Source organism: Camelus bactrianus, chromosome 20, assembly GCF_048773025.1.
Source record: "Camelus bactrianus isolate YW-2024 breed Bactrian camel chromosome 20, ASM4877302v1, whole genome shotgun sequence".
Lineage (NCBI taxonomy): Eukaryota > Metazoa > Chordata > Mammalia > Artiodactyla > Camelidae > Camelus > Camelus bactrianus.
In genome coordinates, this window is record NC_133558.1 from 18246702 (window position 1) to 18270840 (window position 24139).

Genomic DNA, 24139 nt, shown 5'->3' on the forward strand with positions numbered 1-24139 from the left:
ATCATCTATGTCATCATAAGCATCAATTGACTTACTGTAGTAAGAAATATTGATCCATTATCAGACATAAATCATAATGACTGCAAATATTAGACACATTCATCCTAGCATCAAGAACAAAGAATGGTGTCCTAGAGAACCAGCATGATATGACATGACATAGTGAGGTCTTGTTATAAATGTAAATACATATATATATATAAATTAATACTTGGATACAAAAATAAATATTGAAAAAAGCTAAGTGAATTCATGTAGAAAAAATTTTGAACAGGTAATATTTTAAAAATAGATTTCATAAAACAAAGATGACATTCTGTGTAACAATTACCAAAAAATAATATAATGGAAAATGACATCTCACAAGAACACAATGTTACTATATTAATCAAGAGAATAGGCATCAAATGAAACAGGTTAAATGCTTAGTACTGACACATACCAGGTGGTAGAAGTAAATTGTTTACAATTACAATAATTGTACAATATTCAGATATAATTAAAATTTTAGTGGAAAATTAAGTATTTCAATAAAACTACTCGATATGTAAACCATACAGTTTCAAGACAGGTGATCTCAAGATAATGTCTGTTTTTAAGATATTTCAAATATACAACACTCACTGATATTTTTCACACACCAATTCTGCTCTATCCAGTTCCTCAATGAATCCTGAAAAAGTGCTGGCAAAACTTCTGCAGCCTCAGTGCTATGACGGAATCACCACTGCCTTAATAACGCATCTCTCTCATATGTAAGTTCAGCTCAGACCTGTATTAAGACTGGCCCCTGATGGCAATGGAGGAGGAATAAACGAGGGGAAGATTGATCTATTGCTGTATTAGAAATGATCAGGTTTTATGGAAGAAGTGGTTAACGTAGGAATCCCACTGCATGTATTTTGAGGGAATGCTTTCAGGAAAAACGGCATGAGGGAATCAAAATAAATCAAAAAGGGTGCTAAGCAAGGATGTGATCTCAACCGTAATGATGTTAGCCTGATCCCATAGGAAGCTGGAATAGGGCTCTCCAATAGAACTATCTGTGATGATAAAAATATTGTCTTCACTGACTAGTACAATAGCCACTATCCCCATGTTGCTACCTAATCATTTGAAATGTGGTAGCTAAGGAATTGAATTTTAAATTGCATTTAATTGTAATTCACTTAAATTTACATAGCTACTTGTGGCTAGTTACCACATTGAACAACACAGCTATCAAGCATGAGCTGTATCAGGTTTACTGCTACTTTGACACAAAGGCAGCCTTCTGTATATCCCAGATTTTTGCGTCTGTTCCTGGCTGTGGGCCGCCCCCACCAGGTTCAGGAGAATCCCTGACAGTGTGGCTCCCATTCAGCTGGGGACAATTCTCTGAAGAAAAGAATGACTGAGAACAGAGCAGCCAATACTCATAACAAGGACGGTCTGGATGGTTGCATCAGCCAGTAAAAAAGATCTAAGTGGGACACCAAAAGCATTCATCCTACAGAGCCCAGTCATAAGGGTGTGCAAGGATCGAAGAGTGGCCAGTAGCGTCCATTATATTGTCACCTCAGGGCAATCTCATGAAAAATTTTCATTTGCCTCCTTCGCAAATTAAACTAACGGGTTCTCTTTTCTCTTCCAAACTTTTTCCTGTTCAATTGATCTTTGCACTCAGTTGAAGAATCATTTCTCATTAATAAAAATGCAAAATAACAATGCATTGACATAGTCATAAAATGAATAACCTCCTCGTAACAGTCAACCTAGCACTCTGAAGACTCCCTATTTATTTTAGGTTTATTTTTACCTCTTTGAGGAAATATTTTTGTACCTCATTTTGAAACTACAGATACTGACCATACATTTTAAGAAATATTCTTTATTTTCACAGAAAATAAGCTGCCAAGGGAAAAAGTGGAAGCTTAGAGTCTAAAACTTTTACATTCATATATACACTATTATTCTATTACTCAAGTACATGTTTTATTACAGCTAAATATTTTTTTAATTATTTTCCATATGTACTTACTGAGGTATAATGAATGAACTAAGCAGAATGAAATATCTTGGACAAAGTGTTGACCTCTAAAATGAACAATTCAGTTTACTTCTTACATTTGGTAAATTCCTGTAAGAATTTCTGTTCCTTTTGCCAGCTGACATATACACAAACCAACTTAGCTTTCTGTTTCAAGAATAACTGCAATGGAAAAATAGTCTAATTTGCCAATTCCTAAAGCAACACAGAGACCAAGTTCCATTCTACTCACCTTTATTCATCTTATCCATGGGTCCTAAGCTCTTTCCCTACCTCATTTCCAAGTTACTATCTCTAATACAGTATTGGGGATTGGAACTTGGATATGTAGAATCAGAAAGCAGCTTGTGTGGAGTGAGTGCAAGTAAGCATTGCTTATTCTGAAACTTTCCTTAAACAAGAAGATGCTTTCTCATGATGACCTCAGATATCTCCAAATGATATTGAAGATCTGCATTCTGTGCAGATAGTAAGAAGATGAACAAAGGCAATTCCAAAGTCTCAGTATAAATCTCCTGAATACAATGACCTGGCCCTATGACACAGAGATCCCTGTGGGCAACAGGACAAGGTGGTATGAAACTGCTCTGTGATTGGGCTGGCACACAGAAACAATCAGCCCTGACTGAATTTCTGGAGAATGTTTGTCCTCCACTGTTAATTAGCTGATATCACCAAACTGTCCAGAGATTCCAGTCCTCAGGGGAAAAGAATCTCAAGAAGAATGCCAGAGGGTACCTAATCTCCTCTTTGTTGTGATTCCATGTATTTGACAGAGGACAGAATATTCCCTAGAATTCACAGTCACCTTAGCTCTCATCTTTGAATGACTTAGATGTTTACCAACCACCTAAGATTTTTTTCTCACACTTGGAAAAACAATTTTTACATATAAATATATAATAAATAAATAAGAATTCATTCAGCTACTTCATTTTAAATGTAAATATGCAAATGATTTTCAGTCACTGTAATTCATAACCAACTTCTACAGGATCATACAGCTAATAATTGGGCACATTCTAGTCTTCAAAGTGAATATAATGGGCAGCAACCACTACATTTACTACCAAACATTTACTGTGGCTAAGGAAAAAGAATCAAGCACTGTAAACATTCTTCAGTGTATGCCCCAAACTTTTAATTATTTACTCAAACAATGAAAAGAAAAACTATTAATTTTTAACAAAACTGACATGGTTTGTTTAAATTCAACTAGTCTTTGCATTTAAGTTTCACATGATTTTGGCTCACCAAGATAGCTACCATGAACTATATAAACTGCTAATGTAAAATGGAAGGAAGTCGATGGGTATTATATTTGTAGAAGTCAACTTTGAAAATCAGTTAATTACTTGTAAGCATATATCTTTAATTGACAATATAGGCAACAGCGTTGGAAAGCTTTGGCACTAAACAGCAAATGCAGCCTCAAAAAAAAAAAACAAAAGTCCCTTTTTTTCAGGTGGGAACACATTTTGTTTCACAGTAAGAGGTGATTGCTAGTTAGCAGTATAAGCTAGCTCAGAGAAAGTCATTTAGCTTTGAAGCATCTTTTATTTCATATGTCATTAGTCAGACAAGCAGAGAAAGCTTCTGTGATTCATTTATATTCTATAGACAACTCTTCCCGATATATCCATGAATTCCAGGTTTATTTGTAATATTCAGCCTAGAGACATATCTCTTGAAAACATTCTTAGATTAGAATATTCTGTTATCTCCCTACTAGTTAAATCCCATCATATTATTTATAAGGAGGTCTAGTAAAGACAAATGCTGCTTACGTCGTGCAGAGGAGGCACAGAATCCAGACCGCTATTAACGCTTTTCTTTCCAGTTCACCCTTTGGATAGTAACTTGGCTGTTATCTAGTAATGCTGCCTGCAATTTTCACATTCCTACCTACAGTGTCCTTCACTAAAGTAGTTCTTGGTCATGTGCCCCAAGAGACATGTACAAGAATGCTCATAGCAGCTTTGTTTGTATTAATCAAAACCTGAAAACAATCCAAATGCCCATCAACACTAAAACTGGCAAGCTGTGGAGTATTCATACAACAGAGGACTGAATAACAACCAATGTAAACAAAATGCATCTAAACAAATCAAAACGCTATCTTTTGCAAAAAAATGTTTAGAAAAGATGCAACTCACAAAATAATGAATCTCGCTACATAAAGTTGTAAAACAAACTGCTGTTTATGAATGCAAACAGGAGTGGTAAAACTATGGTTATAGGCAAAAATCATAACCAACACTAAAAACAATATCAAAAAGCTGAGTATGACAAAGTTAAGATCACGGAGGAGAAAAGGGGACGTGATTAGGTAGAGGCTGTCAGAGGCAGTGTCCAGGTTTGAGTTAAGGAGGGAGATATCATGACTATTCACTTTTTAATTGCTCTTTAAATTCAAAATGTTTATACAAAGAGACAGAGAAGTCAGACCGAGAGAGGGACAGAGAGACAGAAAGAGAGAGGCAGACTGACAGACAGAAAGACAGACAGGGACAGAGACAGAGGCACAGAGAGAGACAGCCACAGGACATAAGGAACACACATAGGACAGTTACACCCACATTACGGCCATGTTATAGGACAGCATAATAGGACAGGAACACCTCTCCACCAGGTTCCAGGACCCCATCCTCTCTGAACAGCTAGAATAGTGAGGACACACTTTTATTTGAAATGTCTAAATTGCTATCATTCAGTAAATTATTGCACAGGCTATTTCTGGTCTGTGAGTTATTTCAAGCTGTCTGATTCTCTTCCTTAATACTAGTCCTCTATCTGAGATAAGTAGGAGTAAACGTGCAAACTTCCTAAGAAATGCTACCATCCCTGTATAGCTACCATGATTTTGGAAATCTGTAGGTACCACTGATAAATGGATAAAGAGCCCAAATGGGGAAAGTGGAAAAGAAAGGATTCAGAAAAAAAGAGAATGACCCGGAAGACAAATCTAGAAGGAGAAATAACAGGAACTCAGTGAGACTTTATATATACCGTGACTTGAGTTAAATGGACAACAAAGACATATACTATAAGTGAAACAGAAGGAAAATGATACGGAAAACAATAAAATGATGGGAAAAGGGATTCTCAAAGTCAAAAACCTCACAATGCATTGAAGTAATTACAAGAGAGATACAATATAATGCCAGACTACAAAGCAAGCATGTTGTTTACTCTATATTGAAAAATAATTCACTTCCTGAAGGGACTTTCACATACATGGTCTTCTTACCCAAAAGATGGGACATATGGAATATACACATTTATAGTTCCACCAAAAGTCAAGCAACAAATCTGCTCACTTTCTATTCCATGTAACAGCCAGTCACTTACCCCTCTCCTGTGCAAGATGTGACTCTGGAGGTTCCCATGTAAGCAGAGTTTCCAGGACTGGAGGTGGACACTACATTATACTGTAAGGTTCTTGAAAGAGTCTCCCAATCTATTTCATCTTTGTGGGCATTTTCTGGAACCTAAAGAAAATCAGGTATAGTCAGTCTTGTAGGGAAATGACTGGGAGCACTATAACCCCAAAACATGTGGAAAGAGCCCAGAGATCACAAGCTACATTTCCATCACCCACTCCCTCCTAACCCGAAGTGGGCAATTGCATATACATGTACCCACCCATTTGCATTAGAAAGCTTCCAAAACTTGGTTTACTATATCTTACTTCATTATTTCACCAAGGAATGAATATTGTTCATGTTGCTGTATATACAAGAAAATATAAAATAGTTTGAATTTCAAGCAGAGACTTTTGTTTTAACAGAAATGAAAATTCATTCTACTTTACTCCCTTTGACTCTAAATCTTTCATTGTTAACTAGTTAAACTATGTAAGTTAATGACAGCTTAAATTTGACAATTATAAACACAAAGCTCACAATCACACTGAGGAAAACGTTGAATGTACAGCAAGTTCACTAAAACATTGAGAAAAGTTGATTCCCACCTTTTAGTAACCATTAGTCTCTACCTAGTGAGAGTGAGAGCTTATTAAAAGGAATGTTTTAAAGAGCTATTTCATAGTTCTTCTTTAGGGAAAGACCATAACTTCAGACTCTGAATATTTAGGTTCACTCTTAGCCCCATCACTTAGAAGCTGTGTCAGTTTAAGCAAGAATTTAATCTCCTTGTAAAATCTAAAAAAGCCAAATTGATAGAAACAGAATAGAATGTAGGTTGTCAGGGGCTGGGAGGTGAGAAAATGAGAGATGCTGGTCAGAGAGAACAAAATTCTAGTTATTAGTTAAGCTCTGGAGACATAATTTTTAAAAAGGAATTGATTTTTTAAATACAAATAAAAATTTCTATTCAATAGTTTGAATTGTAAAGTGCTTTAGTTACATTGTATTTAGTTTTTAATAGTTGGTATTTCTATACTTGTTTCAATTTATTTTGTTAACAACCCATCTTGTATTGGTGTTTGAGTTAGAGCTCCCTCTTCAGATATCTTTGCCTTCTTCAATTCCTCTATCTCCTCTTCTTTCTCCCCTGTCCCCCTTGTTTTCTCCCATCTCCTTTCAACATGTTTATTCTTTGCATTTCCCTCCTTGTCACCTAGTCCACCACGAAGAGAATGGTTTCTATAAACCTCCAAAGAACATACTTTGTATGTATAGGCAAATATTTACATATACTGTGCATGTATATATAAATGTATGTTTTTGTATGGATAACAAGCCAATCTTTTATTATGAATACCACATAGTATTCTTTCTCCCCTAGTCACTTTACACCTCAGCCCTACAGAAATATTAAGTACACAGTGAACCTAAAACTTTTTAAAATGTTGAGGCATTTTAGACTTACTAAGTTGCTGAGGTTTCCAAGAACATTTATTCTTCAAAAATCAAAGTGAGTGTTTTGTTTTTAATCCCTTGTGAGCACCAATATCTGCCCTGAACATTTGTCCAGACGTTCCCATTTCATACCATCAAAGATTATAAGAGAAATACAAATACTTTCCCTTGAGGAACTGTATGCCAAGTGGAAAAATCTCTGTTCTCTTACATGCAGTAAGAGTATCCTTTATAAGTGAGAAAACATGGTGGCATTTATAATAACCAAGACAATAAATTTATTAGGAAGCCTGGGGTTACAGATGGCCATCTTAAATAATTCCTATATATGACAAATGCTATTCAAATTTCCTACTTGCTATTTTCTTTGTTAGTATTATAATCACGGTCTTTATCACACTATATTTTCCAAAAGACTCTTCTTTGAATGTGTTAAAATTATTGATTTTGAATAATAATTCCATAATCCATAAGCTTGTTGAATAAACTGGGGGGAAACATTTATAGCTCTAATTTTTAAATTATATAACCATATTTGATGCAAATACAAATATGTTGTTCCTTCATTTCCAAGAAGCTCTTACTTTTTTTAAGTTCTTGTTTATTCCTGTTTAATTTTATTGGCTAACATCACCAGAACAAGGTTAATTAATGCAGAAAATAACCACAGCATTTTCATGTTCCCAACATATATGGGTTTCCTGAGTAAGACTGATATGTTTACTTTTTAAATTGATATTTTAAGTTAGGGAATGTTCCTATATATGGGAACAACATGTATGTGCTTGTTTATAACATATGCATGTTTTTTCTATTTATGTAAGCAGGGAGTCATTTAAATTAGACAAATAACCACAGGATCAATAGTAACTAGATCAAAAAAAAGTAAGTGCTGATTGATCATCTTCAATGGGGAAACAAATAGAAAAGAGGTCCAAGAGCTGACTAATCCAAGGAGCCACATCAAGTGGCTAACAGAATTGGGCTTTAATATTTCCAAAGTGGTGAATTTAAAAAAATGCCCTGAAGAAGAACATTAATTGCTCAGATTTGACTTCCTCTTTCTTGAGAGGAGAATCCTTTTTGTGTACCTACTATGATGAAGCATTAATAAAGCACGTGTATGTTGTCCATAATTCTAACAAATCACAGTAGTATATAAAAATGACAAGTCAATGAGCTAAATAATATCACCCAAGAAAGCGAAATTAGAAAATAATTCAGATAGACATTCTAGACTTCAAGGGTGAAAAATCTAGTAAAGGAACAAACTTAAAAGTCAGGTAATGTGACTCTAGACAGTACTCATAGCATTAGTAGTAGCTTGGCTTTAAAGGCCATACCACATCCATTTTCTAAACAAGAACAGTCTCAATCTCTTTTTAACTAAGTCTGATTTTTTTAATCTTGCAGAAAACATAAGTAGCTACAAAGCACCTCTCACTCCAAAAAGGAGAGAATCTTGAGGACCTCCTTTAATCACTATAATTTTACTTTGTGAAATAATTGTTAAATTCTTTATGTCCTCAATTATGTTTTACATATCATCTTTTGCTAATTCTATAAATGTGAAAACAATGCAATGATGATGTGTTCAAATGGCTTTAAACTGAGATGTCCAATTGATATTCAATAATTATAAATTATCTACATTTTAAAATTGACGAATTGATGCCTGAAACATTATAAAATGGTGTGAAGAGAGTAATCTAAACATATATTACCCTTTGAAACTTTCGCTGCATTACAGTAAGTAAAATATGTAGAATATAAAATAGGACTTGAGTCATCTACTATTCAGATATAATGTCCTCAAAAGTCATTTTTAAAAAGGAACTACATGGCTCATAAACTTAAAATAACCAACTTTCATACCTTACATCAGTGTTTCCCCTGCTATGTACAAAATTATACATAAGCACTACCTGGTGTTATTACCAGCCAAGGGCTACCATCATCACTTGCAACAGTGCATCACACCCTTCACTCAGTAGTCCTAAGTACAACCTTCTCCAAAATGATGCTACATAATGTGGGACCTAATATCTGAATGGCTTTATCAGGATTAATGTAACAAGACTTTCTTCAAGATTGAAGTCTGTTTTTCCCACAATTTTCTCACCTACTTCTGTGAAAAAGCTCTGGCATAGTCAACCCACTGAATTTTTAATAGAGCCATGATCAAAATGCAATAATTTATGGTATTTTGTGGGGAATTCTTAGAAAATGGTAAAATGTTTGGCTTTTGAAAATAATAAATATAAAGCAGATGCTCCAGGAATACTGAATCAGCATATGTGGAAGTTGAAATGAATCCATGAAGTTCGATTTTGAACACTCACTTTTAAAAGGGAATGAAGTAAAGAAATTCCCTTGAGAGTTGTCAGAGGAAATTTTGGATGACTCATGGGGCACTGATAAAAGAAAACTTCACATGTTGACATATAGGGAAATCATTCTGGCCTACGCATGAATTAAATTGATTCTTATGCTAACTAAAACAGGTTATTTGTTGCCTACCAAACATACATGGTATATCTGCTTTAATATTAAGAAAAGGACTCCCTGACCAGAAATTAAGAATGTCTATGTTAAAAACAAAGATTAAATGCCTGTCTTCCGGGGACACCATTGTTAGTACTCCCATGAGGATAAGACTCCCGTCTCAGGTGCCAAGGCCATGCTGACTCGCTGTATACGTACTGATCTGCATGTTTTTTTTTTTATTTAAAGCTTGAATAAATATATCCCTTACTTGTTAATGTTGTTTGTTCTGACAAGATATAAAGCTGTGCTGGAAACTGCTTCTCTGGAGTAACCCTAGAGTAACCTGAGAAATAGTCTTCCAAGCTAATCCTCAGTTTGGCTCAAATGAAACGCTCTTCTATTCTTATTATTGATTATTTATTGATTACTTTTGTCGACAGGACACACACATACATCTAAAGAGCTCTGGCATTCAAAATCCTTCCATTAAACTCTCTTCTTCACCCCATCATCTGGAGTCAGAGTCCTTCCGAAGCACCTTCTTCATTGCTTCCTTCACATCTTTGTTCCGCAGTGTGTATATCAGGGGGTTGATCATGGGGGAAACGATGGTGTAGAACAGAGATGTGAACTTGCCTTCATCCTGGTAGTAGTTGTTCCTGAGCTGGGTATAAGCATAGATGGCTGTGCCATAGAACAGGGAGACCACGGTCAGGTGGGATCCACATGTCCCAAATGCTTTTCTCCGCCCTACAGCAGACTTTATTCTTAAGATTGCCCTGACAATCCGATCGTAGGAGAATATGATTAATGCCACAGGTATAAAAAGAATGATGACACTGACAAAGAAGATCTCTGACTCATTCCTAGTGGTGTCAACACAGGCAAGCTTGAGCAAAGGAGGGACCTCACACAAGAAGTGGTCTAATTTATTTCTGCCACAAAGTGGTAAAAGGAAGATGAGCACTGTCTGCAATAAGGAGTTGGCAAAACCAACGAGCCATGAAGCAGAAGCCATCAGGGCACAGAGACGAGGGTGCATGATCACTGTGTAGTGAAGGGGCCTGCAAACAGCTGCATAGCGGTCAAATGCCATTACTGCTAACAGAATGCATTCTGTAGATCCCAACCCCAGAGAGATGAACAGCTGAACTACACACCCACCAAAGGAGATAGATTTGTCTGCTCCACTGAGATTAACCAGGAACTGGGGAACAATGCTGGTAGTGTAACACAGGTCCAGGAAGCTTAGGTTGGAAAGGAAAAAGTACATAGGGGTGTGAAGTTGTGGGTCCACATGGGACAATGCAATGATGGTTGAGTTTCCCAGCAAAGTGAAGGTGTAGAAAATCAGAAGAACCACAAAGAGGACTAGCTCCAGTTGAGGCCTGTCAGAGAAACCTAGCAGGATAAACCCGGTGAAAGAACTTCCATTTTTCTGTTCCATCCTTTGTTAGTCAATGGTTCCTGTCAAGACCAAGCATTTAGCAAATTATAAAGGGTAAATTCAAAAAAGTGAAGGGGGTGAAGGGTGAAATCTACCATGTTCAACGACATGGCTATTGGACTTTATATGCAAGTATCTGAATAAATGATGTACTCATTGAAATTGAAGTATCTTATGTCATTTGTCCTACACTATCAGAAAATGTAATATATTGGCATTTAAAATAAGAAAAATCAAATAATGGCCTTGAGTTTCCATCAATCATAGGTATAAGAGGTCCTTTTCAGATTAAGTTTAATAGGATTTAAAGTACTATAATTACATATGTACATTTTAGAGAAATTGTGGATGAGGGTAAAACATAGGAAGATGATCAGAAAGAATAAGAAAGATGCAAAGGGAGAAAGTTTATTTTAAATATGTATCTCATAAACCTACAAAACTGGATTTGTACATACCTCACATGAAACAGAATATAGTACAAAATTATCAACAAAATGCATTCAAACAGAAATTTGTGACCTAGAATGTATTGATAGAAAAGATTAAATTACATGCAAAATATCACCAAGAGTGCAGCACATAAACTTTTTGGCAGAATTGTTGTCTCTCTACTCCTAGTAAGTTATATTTGTTCCTTCTATATAGTAGCAAACAATTAAATACTCAGAGCCTGAAAATAACTCCATTCAATTATACTGCTTAATTCTTGCCCTCAAGATACCTAAAATTACTATACCAATTTAGCAAGAATTACAAAAATTTGTTGGCTGTGCATAGTCCATTCATATCAGAAATTCAAAATCCAGCACTTACCTCTTCTTTCTGTTGATTTCATTTTCACATATTACCAACAACTAAATTGTGAACAATTCCTACAGGAGGTAGCATTATTCACTATCAACATTCTAATCAAGATAAATATTTTCTAAAGCTATCCAATCGTGTAATCTATACACAAACTGTAATGCTTTACATCACTCCCTATGATAATTAAACAGATAAATACATAGAGATAAAGATAGATACATTGTCACGGCAATGACAGGTCAAAGGTAGAATGTAAAACTAATTCAAGGAAAGGCATTAAGAAAATGACATTTTGGTGTTATAAAAATATAAAAATGTCCATCTACATTACATTAATTTTATACATGCATCTTTCTAGGAGCTATTTTGAAGCATTAGTTACACTAAACTAAACACATTGCCAGCTCTAAAGTTAGTTGACTACCATTTTCATCCAACTATTTCTTAGCATGGTCAAACACTGACCTAAGTGGCATCAGAAAGTGAATAGTTTAGTTCTATCTAATTCAAACGGTTAGGCATGCAGTAAATTTTTAATGCTCCAAAGACTTCTTATATCTGAATCAGCTTTAGGTGTAGACTCACGGATGTGTGGAAGAAATTGATACAGAACTGGCATAAAATAAATGTTAATCACATCTGAATAAGGGAAAAGTTAGTCGTCAAATGAAAGAAGAGGTAGTGGTAGAAGGGTCCTGAGAAATATCCCTCCATCACTGACATAAGTGTCCTCCTTGTCCCATAATTTAGTTACAAGGAAAGTAAACAACCAAAAAGATCAAGAGTCTTGAAATATAAAAAGCAGACATAATAGGTTAATTTAATATATCATATATGAGAAGGATTAAACTAATCTAACTTTACACTCAATCACAAAACAGTATGGAAGAGCACCAGATCACATAGCTCCCAAAACATTTAATAAAAATTCTCACATTTAAAATTTGAAAAATTAAAGTATCCACAGGTTGAAGGCTGAACTGATGTGCTACTTACAGTTAATAATGCTAATACTGCTAGTATTGTTGAGTGTTTGTTCTATTCTAAAACATTGACATGCATAATCTCAACTATCCCCCCCAAATTTTTTGAAGTTTATTACTTTATCTTTTACATTTGAAGAAATAGACTAAAGTGGTTAAGTAATTTAGCCATGTTCATTGAAATCCTAAATGTTTTAACACAAATCAGGTATCTTTGATATCAAAGTTTGTGATTTTAACCAACACATTACTTTATTGTCAATAAAACGAATATATTAAAATTCAGAGGACTTTGTTGCAGGTGACAGGATGTAGACTTTCACAATATTTCAACCTTCCTTTGATTTCTTACACGGATGTGATCTGTGGTATCCACAAAAAGTCTATGTACAAAAATTTCATAATAGCATTATAAAATTATAAGAACTAGTGTGAATGTGCAACGATAGAATACATTCCCCAACTCACAGCTGCTCAGAAGACCAAATAAAAAGACATGATTCAGTCTCACCCAAACATATGCAAATATTGATGCACTCATCTGAAATCATGAAAAAAGATAAAACCCATCAAGCTGTACAAACCATTTGCTGACTTACAGAATAATATTCACATATTAGTAAAAAGGCCGCTGAATGGCTATCTGACACGTATAAAAATGAATGCTTTTAGGTTGAAAAATAAAATATCAGGCAACTAAAATAGAAAAATGAATACAATTGTCTCTCTGTGCTACAACTGCTTCCACTCCAAGTGCAGAGCACATTGGAAGATAACGAGGATGCTAAGGTCATAGTCTGTCTTCTTCATATCTTTTTTCTCTTTACAATTTAGGAAATTATCCTTTAGTGACTTGAATATTGGAAATTTCTAAGTGTACGATGCACTACCCACTGATCTCAAGAGTACACTCTGCTGACCTGGGTCACACTGTTCCCTTCCTCCTTTCTTACTCAGCATCCATCCTTCCTAAAGATGTTTGCACTGCCACAAAAGATAATCTTTCAAGAGAAGGAGTATTTTTTGGCTAAGGTTAAATGAGAAATTTTCATTTCTTTTCTACAACATTTAAAGAATTCTGTTATTATATTGGGAATCATCATCTATGTTAAGATAAGCACCAACTGACCTAACGCAGTAAGAAATATTGATCTGTATGAGACAAACTACATAAATAATAATGACTGGAAATATTAGGTACATTCATCCTAGCTACAAGAACAAAGAATGGTGTCCTTGGTAACCATCATGATATGATATGATATAGAGAAGTCCTGTAATAAAAATTATATATGAATTAATACTTGAATACAAAAAATAAATAACTGAAAAAAGCAAAGTATATATATACACATATATATATTTATATATAGAAAAGATTTTAAATAGGTAAAATAAAAATGAATAGATTCTATGAGACAAAGGTGATATTCTGTGTAATAATTATTAAAAAAGGATATATAATAGGAAATGACATCTCATAAGAACACAATTTTTTTACTGTGCTAATCAAGAGTGCAGGCATCAAATGAAGAGGTTAAATGCTTAGTACTGACACATATCAGGCGGTAGAGGTAACAGCCTACAATTACAAAAATTGTACAATACTGACACATAATATAACTAAAATTTTAGTGGAAGAATAAGTATATCAAAAAACTGATGCTCAGTATACAAACCACACATTTTAAAGAAAAATCTCAAGATAATGTCTGTTTAAGATATTTCATAGAATACAACAGTCACTGACATATTTAATGTACAAACTCTGCCCTGTCTAGTTCCTCAAGGACTCCTGAAAAAGTGCTGGCAAAGTTTCTGCAATTTCAGTGCCATGACTGAATTGCTATTACTTTAATAATGCTTCTGTCTCATCGGTCTCAACTTGCCAACTCCTAAAGCAATACAGAGACTGAATTCCAGTCCACTCAACTTTATTCACTTTATCCAGATGTCCTAAGTCCGTTCCCTACCTCATATCCAAGTTCTTACCTTTAATACAGTGCTGGGGATTGGAACTTGGATATGTAGAATCAGGAAGCAAGTTGTGTGGAATGAGTGCAAAGGTTGATTATCCTAGCATTGGAATATCCTTAAATTTTTCTTAAGCAAGAAGATGCTTTCTAATAGTGACTTCAAATATCTTCATGTGGTACCCAAGGTCTCCATTCTGTCTAGGTGGTAGAAAGATGTAGGAAGGCAATTTCAAACTCTCAGTATTATTTCTCAATATAGTGTCCCGGCCCATTATGAGCAGCATAAGAGGGTGGTACGGAACTGCTCTGTAGTGGGGGTGGAGGTGTACAGCGGGAGAGACATGCTTAGCATGCTTGAGGTCCTGGGTTCAATCTTCAGTACCTTCATTTAAAAAAAAAAAAAAAGAAAGAAAGAAACTGCTCTGTGACTGGGCTGGTGAAACCTGTTTACCTGGCTAAAGTCTCTCTGGGGAATGTATGTCCTCTACTGTTAATTAGCTGATGTCACCTAGCTGTCCAGAGATTCCAATCCTCAGGGAAAATGAATCTCAGGAAGAATGCCAGAGGATGCCTAATCTGCCTCTTTTATAATTTCTTATATTTGACAGAGGACACATAATTCGTAGACTTCCCAGTTGTCTTAGCTCTCATCTTTGAATGACTTAGAAATTTTACAAAACACTTACGATTTTTTCTCACAGTTGCAAAAAAAAAATTGTACATATAGAAATAAGAATTCATTTGGTTACTAGGTCTCAAGAGACATGTATAAGAATTGTTCATAGTGGCATTGTTTATATTAACTAAAGCCTGAAAACAATCCAAAACAAACACCTATCAACACTAAAAAGGGTAAACTGTGGACTATTCATACAAGAGAGTACTATCCAACAACAAATATGAATCAACTACAGTTAATAAAAAAAAAAAGAGTTTATTTAGCTGTTCTCTTACAGTATCTACCTAAAGGCCAATTAAGTTTTCCATGATAGTTTATTAGCAAGGCTCCATTGGCCTTTACAATATATCCATGGTTTAAGTGGCAGCTATAAAGAACAAATGCTTATATACACTGAAATGATTACCTCTAAAGAGAATTCTGGGAGTGAACGTCAAAATTTTAGCTGTATTGTTTACATTTTTCAAATAAATAAATAAGTGCACTGTTTAAACTTAAAAAAAAAAACTACAGCTAAATAAATCAGAATGATGTCCTTCTCACAAAAATGTTGAACAGAAGGTGCAAGTCACAAAGTAATCAATCCCTCTACATAAAATTCAAAAACAGGTAAAACTGTTATTTCTGAATGCAAACATGGGTAGTAAAACTATAGCTATAGTAGGAAAATATGGTCAAAACTAAAAGTAATATCAAAATGCTTATTATAACAAAGTCAAGAGCAGTGGGAAGAAAAGGGATGCAATTGGGTAGAAGCTGTCAAAAGTACAGTCCACGTTCTAGTTCACAAGGGTGGAGATATCATGACTATTCCCTTTTCAATTATTCTTTAAGCTGAACATATTTTATACATAGAGAGAGAGAGAGAAAGAGAGACGGGGTTGGGGGAGACACATCCAGAGAGAGAAAAACCGTCAGAAAGAGACAGCCAGAGGTCATAATGAGCAACACATATGACAATGTTATACCCAATATTATACCTGTGGTAATAAAAAAGCAGAAAGCAAAGATGTTATAATTAAAATAATATAAATTATTAGAAGGATTTTTGGAAAAGATCAATATGGCTGATAAAATTACATTTGGAAAAGCTAAGTTTAGACAAAAAAGAAAAATGATTAGGAATTTGTAAGGAATCAGATAGGTAGACTGGAAGGAATACAAGTCAAGGAATAATCCCTACTGATCTTAAGGAAAGCAGTATCAGTGAAAAACAAAAACAAAAACAAAAACAAATACAAAAACAGGAATACTTCTCCACCTGGGTCCAGGATACCATGCTCTCTGCAAAGCTAGAATAGTGAGGACAGCTTTTTATCTGAAATGTCTGAACAGCATCATTAAATTATTGCATGGATTATTACTGGTCTCTGAATTGTTCCTAGCTCTCTGATTCTCTTCCTCATTATTTGCCCTCTATCTGAGATAACGAGGAGAAAAAATTAATGCTACCACCCATGTAATGTTGCCTTCCTTTTGGATTTCTGTGGTTACCACTGATAAATGAATAAAGAGCCCAAATGAGGAAAGGGAAAAGGGAAAGGCTCAAAAAAAAGGGGGGGGGGGAGGAAGGGGGAGATGGAGAAGACAAATCTAGAAGGAGAAATAACAGGAGCTGAGAGAGACATTAGATATATGCAACATTTGAGTTAGAGAGCAGAAATATACACAAGTGACAACCAAAGGAAGATGACAGGGAAAACAGTAAAATGATGGGTAAAACAATTCACAAAAACTGAAAAAGCTCAGAATGCACTGAAGTAATTACTAGTGAGGTAAAATATAGTGCCAGACAACAGAGCAAGCATGTTGTTTAACTATTCTGTACTGAAAAATAATTCACTAAGAATAGAGTGGAGCAGAAATATTCCCCAGTTGTTGATAAGCTACAGTACTGCCTAGGGTGGGCATGGAGGAGCTTCAAAGAGGGACAGACACAGAGACAGAGGCAGACAGAGAAAGAACCTTCTTTGAGCTACTGCATTTTCAGGGTCTTTTTGCTGTAACAGCTTAGCCTTTAATTCAACTAACAGAGTTTTCCTCTCACCTCTCTGGATTTTCCTCCCAATCTCATTTAGAGTCTTATAATTCTCTACCAGCCAATCATTAAATGTTGAAGCGCCTCAAACCTCGGTGTTTGGTCCTCTTCTTGCTCTAAAATCTAACCCCAGGTAATGCCTTTCATTGTTATGGTTATGTCACTGCCAAAGCCCATCAACAATTCCCAGGAAATAAAATAGAATCTGGGAAATAAAGTCAAATTTTTTTCTTCCTTTTGTGCTTGGTCTCATTTCACTTGCTCATAGGGTGCTGTGTTCAGAGGCCTTGCATTGACACCTCAGCTCGGGGGACCGTGTGCAGAAGTGCTGCACACGACACCACAATTCAGGAAGGCTGTAGTGGGCCGTGCACAGAGACACTGCGCCCGCGAGCAACACACCTGCGCCTGCCCTGAGAACCCTGCCCTGCTCCCTTCACGTGATCCCTGTAAAGCCCCACCTGCTTTATGTCCTATGGGACAGAGAATGTACTCTAGGGTAGGAGCTCACACCTCTCCATTCTTTGATCAAAGAATAAAACTTTCCTTTGCTTCTGAACCGAACTCCGTGGCCCATTCTATTGGTTCAAATGACACCAGGCAGGAGGACCCTTGTTAGGGCCTGACTTGAAAGGGTGGGTAACAGTTACAAATGTTTTTGATAGGCAAAAACTCCAAAATTTGTATTTATAATCAAGATTATTTTTATCGGCCCCCTGAGTCTGTGTCATAGCCTAGGTTTTCCCAGAAAACAGGGCTTGAAACAAAGGCTTATGCACAAGTACTTAATGCAGAATGGGATACAGTATCATGAGTGAAAGAAGGGGACAGAACAGGGAAGAAAAGTGGGCTTGTCGAGGATACATTATCAACTTTGCCATCAGTATGGAGTAATTGGCTGCTCCGTCACATGTCTCTCCCTGAAGCATATCTTAGTAGACATCCCAACAGATTTCTAACCCAGGAGAAAAAAGGACAAATAATCTACCCATCAGCTCTCATTCCCCATTGGTCAAATTATCACTCTGAAACCCAACAGTTCCATGTATGGTCCTTGGTGACAGACCCCTCTGTGACCCCACTTATTGTTGCTTGGGAAAAGAGCTTATAGAGATACACTGTGACCTCCTAGACCCTTCATGTGGAACAAGAACAGGCCTTAACAGTTTATATTATCAGGGTAAAGAATGCAGAAACAAAGACAGGACAGTCAGGCAGGAGAGTAGCCGTAACTTAAATAATAAATCAATCACAAGGACTTGGAAATCTGCCTTCACCATATGAATAACCCAAGTCATCCTACTAGAGGATGAGACCACATCAAGGAGACGGCCAGTTATGGCCCTCCTAGACCAGTAAGCCCTAAATAGACCCATTAGCTAACTAACTGCAGGCATTTGAGTGAGTCCAGCCAGGACCAGAACAACTACCCAGCTAAGCTGAAATTGCTGACTCATATTATTGTGAGATAAGTAAATGATTGGTGTTTTAAGCTAGTAATCATTCGAGTGATTTTTTTTCTTTCTTTTTCTTATTTCTTTCTTATTTGTTCTTTCAGGACCTCTTGGGAGAGAGATATGCTACAATTCTTCCTGGAAGCCTATGAACAACTTCCAGATCTTTTAATTCCGAGTCTCCTAGGGAATTATCTGCCAGGTACATCATCCCCAGGGTTGCAACTGGGAAATCCACAAGAGGGATGAAGTAACTATTACTGGAGTTGAGAGAGCTTATCAGGATTGGGTTCCCAGAGGCTAAAAAGAAGCTATAAATTTCAATGTAGGGGAGTCCTGAGGTCACTCCAGTTCTCCCTGCAGCAGATATAGCCTCCCCAAGAATCAGCCCATCCCTCATCCTTGTATATCCTAGGGGAAAGGCAACATTCTCCCTTTTCCATTTTTCCCATTACCCTCGAGGGAGACTTGGAAGTTAAAGTCTCTTTGCAGAAGGTTCCTGTTATGAGCATCTGGTAAGTGCAATGGGAAGTGAGTAGGTTTGAGAAAAAAGGAGAAAGTCTTGTCTTTATATTTTTTTCAATCTTAGTGAAAATTTTATGATTTTTACACAGTTATAGAATTTACTCAGCTCATTTCATGTATTTTTCATTGTTTTATCATGTTTCCAAGAGTGAAAACATTTTGTCCTATGGAAAATTGAGGGGAGAGGTAATGTGTCTTCTGTTATGTACACTGCCACCACTCATGCACTAATGAAATCAATAAATGTTTACGATTATGCATCCAAGGTATATTCACATGAATATAACTCCTTCTTTCTGTCTCCTGTAGATTATTGAAAAGCTCGTTCTGCTCCCTCCATAGTATGTGTTTCCTGGAAGATTTCCTTCATACATTCTCTGTAAATGAATGTTTCAAAATTCAGATCAGTTCTTAAACAGAATCAAAGAGCTTAGGATAACAGTTAATAATAGGCTTGAGCGCAAATGAAATAGTAGGGAAAAAATGTAACTACCATTGAAAGAATTGGGTAAATGAGGTTTAAAATGCCAATAGGTATGAATTAGGCCAATGGGTACGAGCTTAGCCCAAGCTATGAACAAAAAAGAAGGAACCTCTGTCTTCAGAACAGAGTTTAGGAAGAATTCAGTTTGGTAGGGCAGGGAGGTCAAAGGCGCAAAGCTGCAATGGTGGGAGGGAAAATAAATAGGGGAAAATCCCTTTAGTTGGTCAAAGTGATTAAGGCATGAGTCAGAGTTGAAGGACGGCACTATGTGGTTCTCTACCTTCTTCTGCAACTCTACTTTGTTCTTCCCTCTCTGCAGCCAGGTTTCCTCTATTATTCAGTCCACACAGCATAAAGTGGCAATAACTCAAACTCTAAATTTTCATATCTCCTCTGTCCAAGAACTTACCTACTTCACCTGGCCATTCCTCCACCATGCCCTAAAAGCCCTGAGTGAAAGGGCAGAGATTTTGATGAAAGAAGAAAGACGGTTACAGGGACCATTTTCTCTTGGAGATTTCCCTTCAAGCAGAAGTGAAGGATCTACACACTACAAGTAGTTACTGTCAAGGTAATGAGGCATTCTGCAACTTATGTGCAAAGTTGAGAAAGACACTGGCACTTTGGACTCCAGAGAACCCGCAGCTACATGAGCATCAGTCACATTAGCAGCTCTGAAAGCATGAGTGTCCCGATACTGCATCATTTTTGTCAAAGCAGGAAGAACAGTAGTGAGAAGCAACCTAGATCAGAAGGGGAAGAAAGTAGAGGATTCCATCCACCAGGCAGAGGGCAGAGAGCTCATGTGAGAACTTCCTGCGAACCCTAAATAGAAATGATGGCTAATGATAAAAGCAGAGATTTCTGTTGTGCCAGCGCAAATGTGGAGGTAGGGGAAAGCACAGCAAGAAGAAACCTTCCAAAAAGGAATGTTAATAATTTTCTTTCTTCTGCTTCCTGAAAAGCTCAGAGCCTGCCCTCCTCCTCATCTATGTCCACTTGACATTCCACAGTGAAAATCTTGTAGTCTCCACAGCTGTTAGAGAACACTTTTCCAACTAACATTTTTGAATGCCCTCTTCATGGCAGGAGCATGCTAAGTGATGCGATACAAGTCTAACCTCTGTTTCCTGAAACTATAGCAGCCTGTAGGCTCAAGAGTAGGAATAAACAGCAGGCTTTTATTTTATCTATTATTACAATCCCTGCAGTCCATGGAAAATTGCTTTAATTATGTCTGGCAATTCTCAGGAAGTTCTCACATGAGCTCTGTGTTCTCTGGAGTCCAAAATGCCTCTGCCTCTCTCCACTTTGCATATATGTGTGTAGAATACTCCTCTCTTCCATTCAGTTTCATCATTCAGTCACTGAAAAAAATAGTCCAACAGAGTCCCTCCATTTTCTTTAGTTTCTGCCCCTAGATTCTCCATCCCTTTGGCTAAGACACAAGACAGTGGGGCTGGGCAAAGAACCAATAATAGAATCAGAGATGGTGTTGTCTTGCATCTTCCGGCATGTAGCTCATTCCACCAAAGTATCAGTCTGTCTTCATAAACAAATATAAGTCTTTGTTTATAAAACTGGGTTTCCCTACACAAAGGTGAATAAGATTCAGTCCATGTGCTCTCCAAAATATCTTAGAAGCAAGGAAGAGTCACGAAGACAAAACAACAAATACATAAATATTAATATTTATAGATATTTATACCTTCTATATTTATATAATTATATATTTTATATATTTATATATAATTTCAAATGCTATATAGCCTACAATAGAAGTCACTATACAATATACAAGGACACATATTTCTATCCCATATAAGAAAAAACTTCCTAAGGCTTTAAAAAGTACATTCATTTATTCAACAAATACATATTGATTGCCTGCTGCATGTCAGGCACTATTCTATCCATACAATGATTTTTTTAACATAAAATTTTTGTTTTTATAAACTTTCCATTTTATTGATGCAGATTAGAAAATAAATATAGAATTATTTTTTGAGAAACAAAAACATCCCTCACAGTAGTGAGTGATATGAAGACAAAAAGCAGAGCAATGCAATAGAGAACAACTTGTGGGAAGCTATAAATGGAGTAGTCAGAGAATTTCAAAATGGGAAAAGTCAGATAGACAAAAAGTTTCAGTGTAAATCAGGAAATTATAAGGATGGAAAATTTAGCATAGTAAGAGATGAGACTAGAGAGGTGGAAGAGGATTATGAAGAAACTTGTATGCCACAATAAGGAATTTGGAATTTGAGTTGAAGACAATTGAAAACCATGGGAAGTTTTTAAGAAGGGAAGTGAGAAAATTCTTGTTTTTAGAAGGATAATTCTTTAGGAAATACGAAAGAAAGATTGAAAGTGGAAAGACTATAAGAAGGGAGACCAATCTGAGGTTTATTACAAGTACTCAGATGAGAGATGGTGAGAGTGTGACACAGGCAGTATAGTTAGGAATGAAGAAATATAGACGTGAGAAAAATCAGATCAACAGGGCTTGGTCATGAACTAGATGAGTCAAGGATAATTCTAAAGCATCTGGCTTGGATTTAAAGCTCCTTAAGGGTAAAGACTGTGTCTTTCTTATTCACCACTATTTATCAATGCTTAGAACAGTGACTTAGTTGTGGTAGATGTTAAAAGTATATTTATTTAATAATAATATTCTTTCTCCCCAAAAGTAATATCAACAGGGCTTAGGTAAAAGAAAGTCTGGAGCTGACTCCCAAGTGTTCTTTTCTTGAATAATTAGCTACGTTGTGCTGCTGTTTATTGATATAGGGTACACAAAGGGAGGAACAGTCTTTGTTCAGGGAGAATACGATTAATTCAGTTTGGGAAGTATGAGAAATAAGGTATCTATGACATCCAAGTGGACATTCAAAGAGCACTGGGAATTGGAGTCTGAATGTGAGAGTTGCACTGGAGAAACAAATTTGGAAGAGACTGGCGTATAGATAGTATTAAAGCCATGGGAGTGAATAGACTCATCCAGGAATATGTATAGGATGAAAAGAAAAAAAGGCATAAGACAAAAACCAGAGAAATGCCAACATGTAAGGGGCTGTCAAAGGACATGAATTCTGTAAAAGCAAATGAAAAAGGAATGGCCAGATAGATTGGAGGAACTCTTAAAAATAAATCCAAGGAGGAAATGAATTTCCCAAGGGAGAATTCTAGGTCAAACAATATAACGACTGAGAATATCCATTGGGTTTTTCAAGACTTGAAAGAGCAATTCATTGGAGTTGCTGGGGCAGATTGGCATGAGAAGGAAATAAGTGGGATGTGAGGAAGTCAATTCTGTAAGGGGTTGTACAGGGGAAAGAAAGGTCAGGAAGTAGCCAGAGGTAGACATGGATCTGGAAAGGAACGTCAAACGTGGAAGAGACTTAAGCTGAAAGTATGGGTGCAATAAAGCAGGAGAACATTTAAGTTATAGGAAAGAGAAGCTGAGTTTTAAAAGAAGTGGGAAAGGATGAGATCACATGTATAAGTGTTAACTTTTTCAGGAAAGAAGGATATTGCTTTTGTTGTAAACAAGAGGAGAGGGAAAAAAGGAAGGATGAATAGAGATGTGGATAGGTTTTCTGCATTTTGTCAGGAAATTGGGCACATCCATCTGATAGTGGTTTCTGTTTTCTCTGTGAAACTACAGTAAGTGCAGTAAGTGACGTGAAGGGACATGATGGAGTAAGAAGTATGAGAAAAGAAAAAAAGATTTAAAACAGCCATTTTGGAGACTGGGAAAGAAACCTACCTTACCCCTATTCTGGCTTTGTCAACTATGGTTTGCATTTACTGAGTAATCATTATTTGCTAAGAGTTTTGCATACATTAACTCATTTCATTTTCACAACAACCTTTAAAGTGAGTACAATTGTTACATACAAGAAAACTAAGATTTAGAGAGATTAAGTGACGTGAGGTCTGGTTTCAATGTGGGCTAACTTCAGCGCCCACACTCTCCAGGATCTTTTCTATCTCTCAGAGAGTCCTTCATTCTTCTGAAACGATCTCATCTGTCTATGTGAATATCTGTTCTCTTAATTATTTTCTATGATAATATTTTTCCTCCACAACCTTATTCCATGTTTCTTGGACCAGGAACTCTGTCTTCTATTACATAGCGTTTTCTAAAACTCCAAGAAATGCAAGACCCAAAGTAATAACGATATCTTAGAAACATGAAGCCCATTTTTGTAGTTATGGTTAAAATATTACAAAACCATTAAAAGAGAAACTTTTAAATCAGCCCCCTCCCCATTTTGGCATAACTTTTTCTCTGTGTTCTCCTTTAGTATTACCTATATGTATCATATAACTACATGTGTTATATAACTTTTTTAATTACTTGTAAGTATTTTCTTACGGTGCTCATAGTCTTCCTGTAAA

At 36.1% G+C, this 24139-nt stretch overlaps 2 protein-coding genes across 3 annotated transcripts in view; both read right to left on the bottom strand.

The window, feature by feature from the left end:
• Positions 1–24139, bottom strand: part of LOC105084114 (olfactory receptor 2B2) — a 120660-nt gene that overhangs the window by 90696 nt on the left and 5825 nt on the right. For both annotated transcript variants that reach the window (XM_074348273.1, XM_074348272.1), the window contains exon 2: positions 5381–5520. The gene's annotated coding sequence lies outside the window, so the exon portion shown is untranslated. The remainder of the gene's footprint in view (positions 1–5380; positions 5521–24139) is intronic.
• Positions 9752–11780, bottom strand: LOC105084108 (olfactory receptor 2B8-like). Its single transcript, XM_010974141.3, has one exon. The coding sequence runs from the start codon at positions 10784–10786 to the stop codon at positions 9848–9850; it is 939 nt and encodes a 312-aa protein (XP_010972443.2). The 5' UTR covers positions 10787–11780; the 3' UTR covers positions 9752–9847.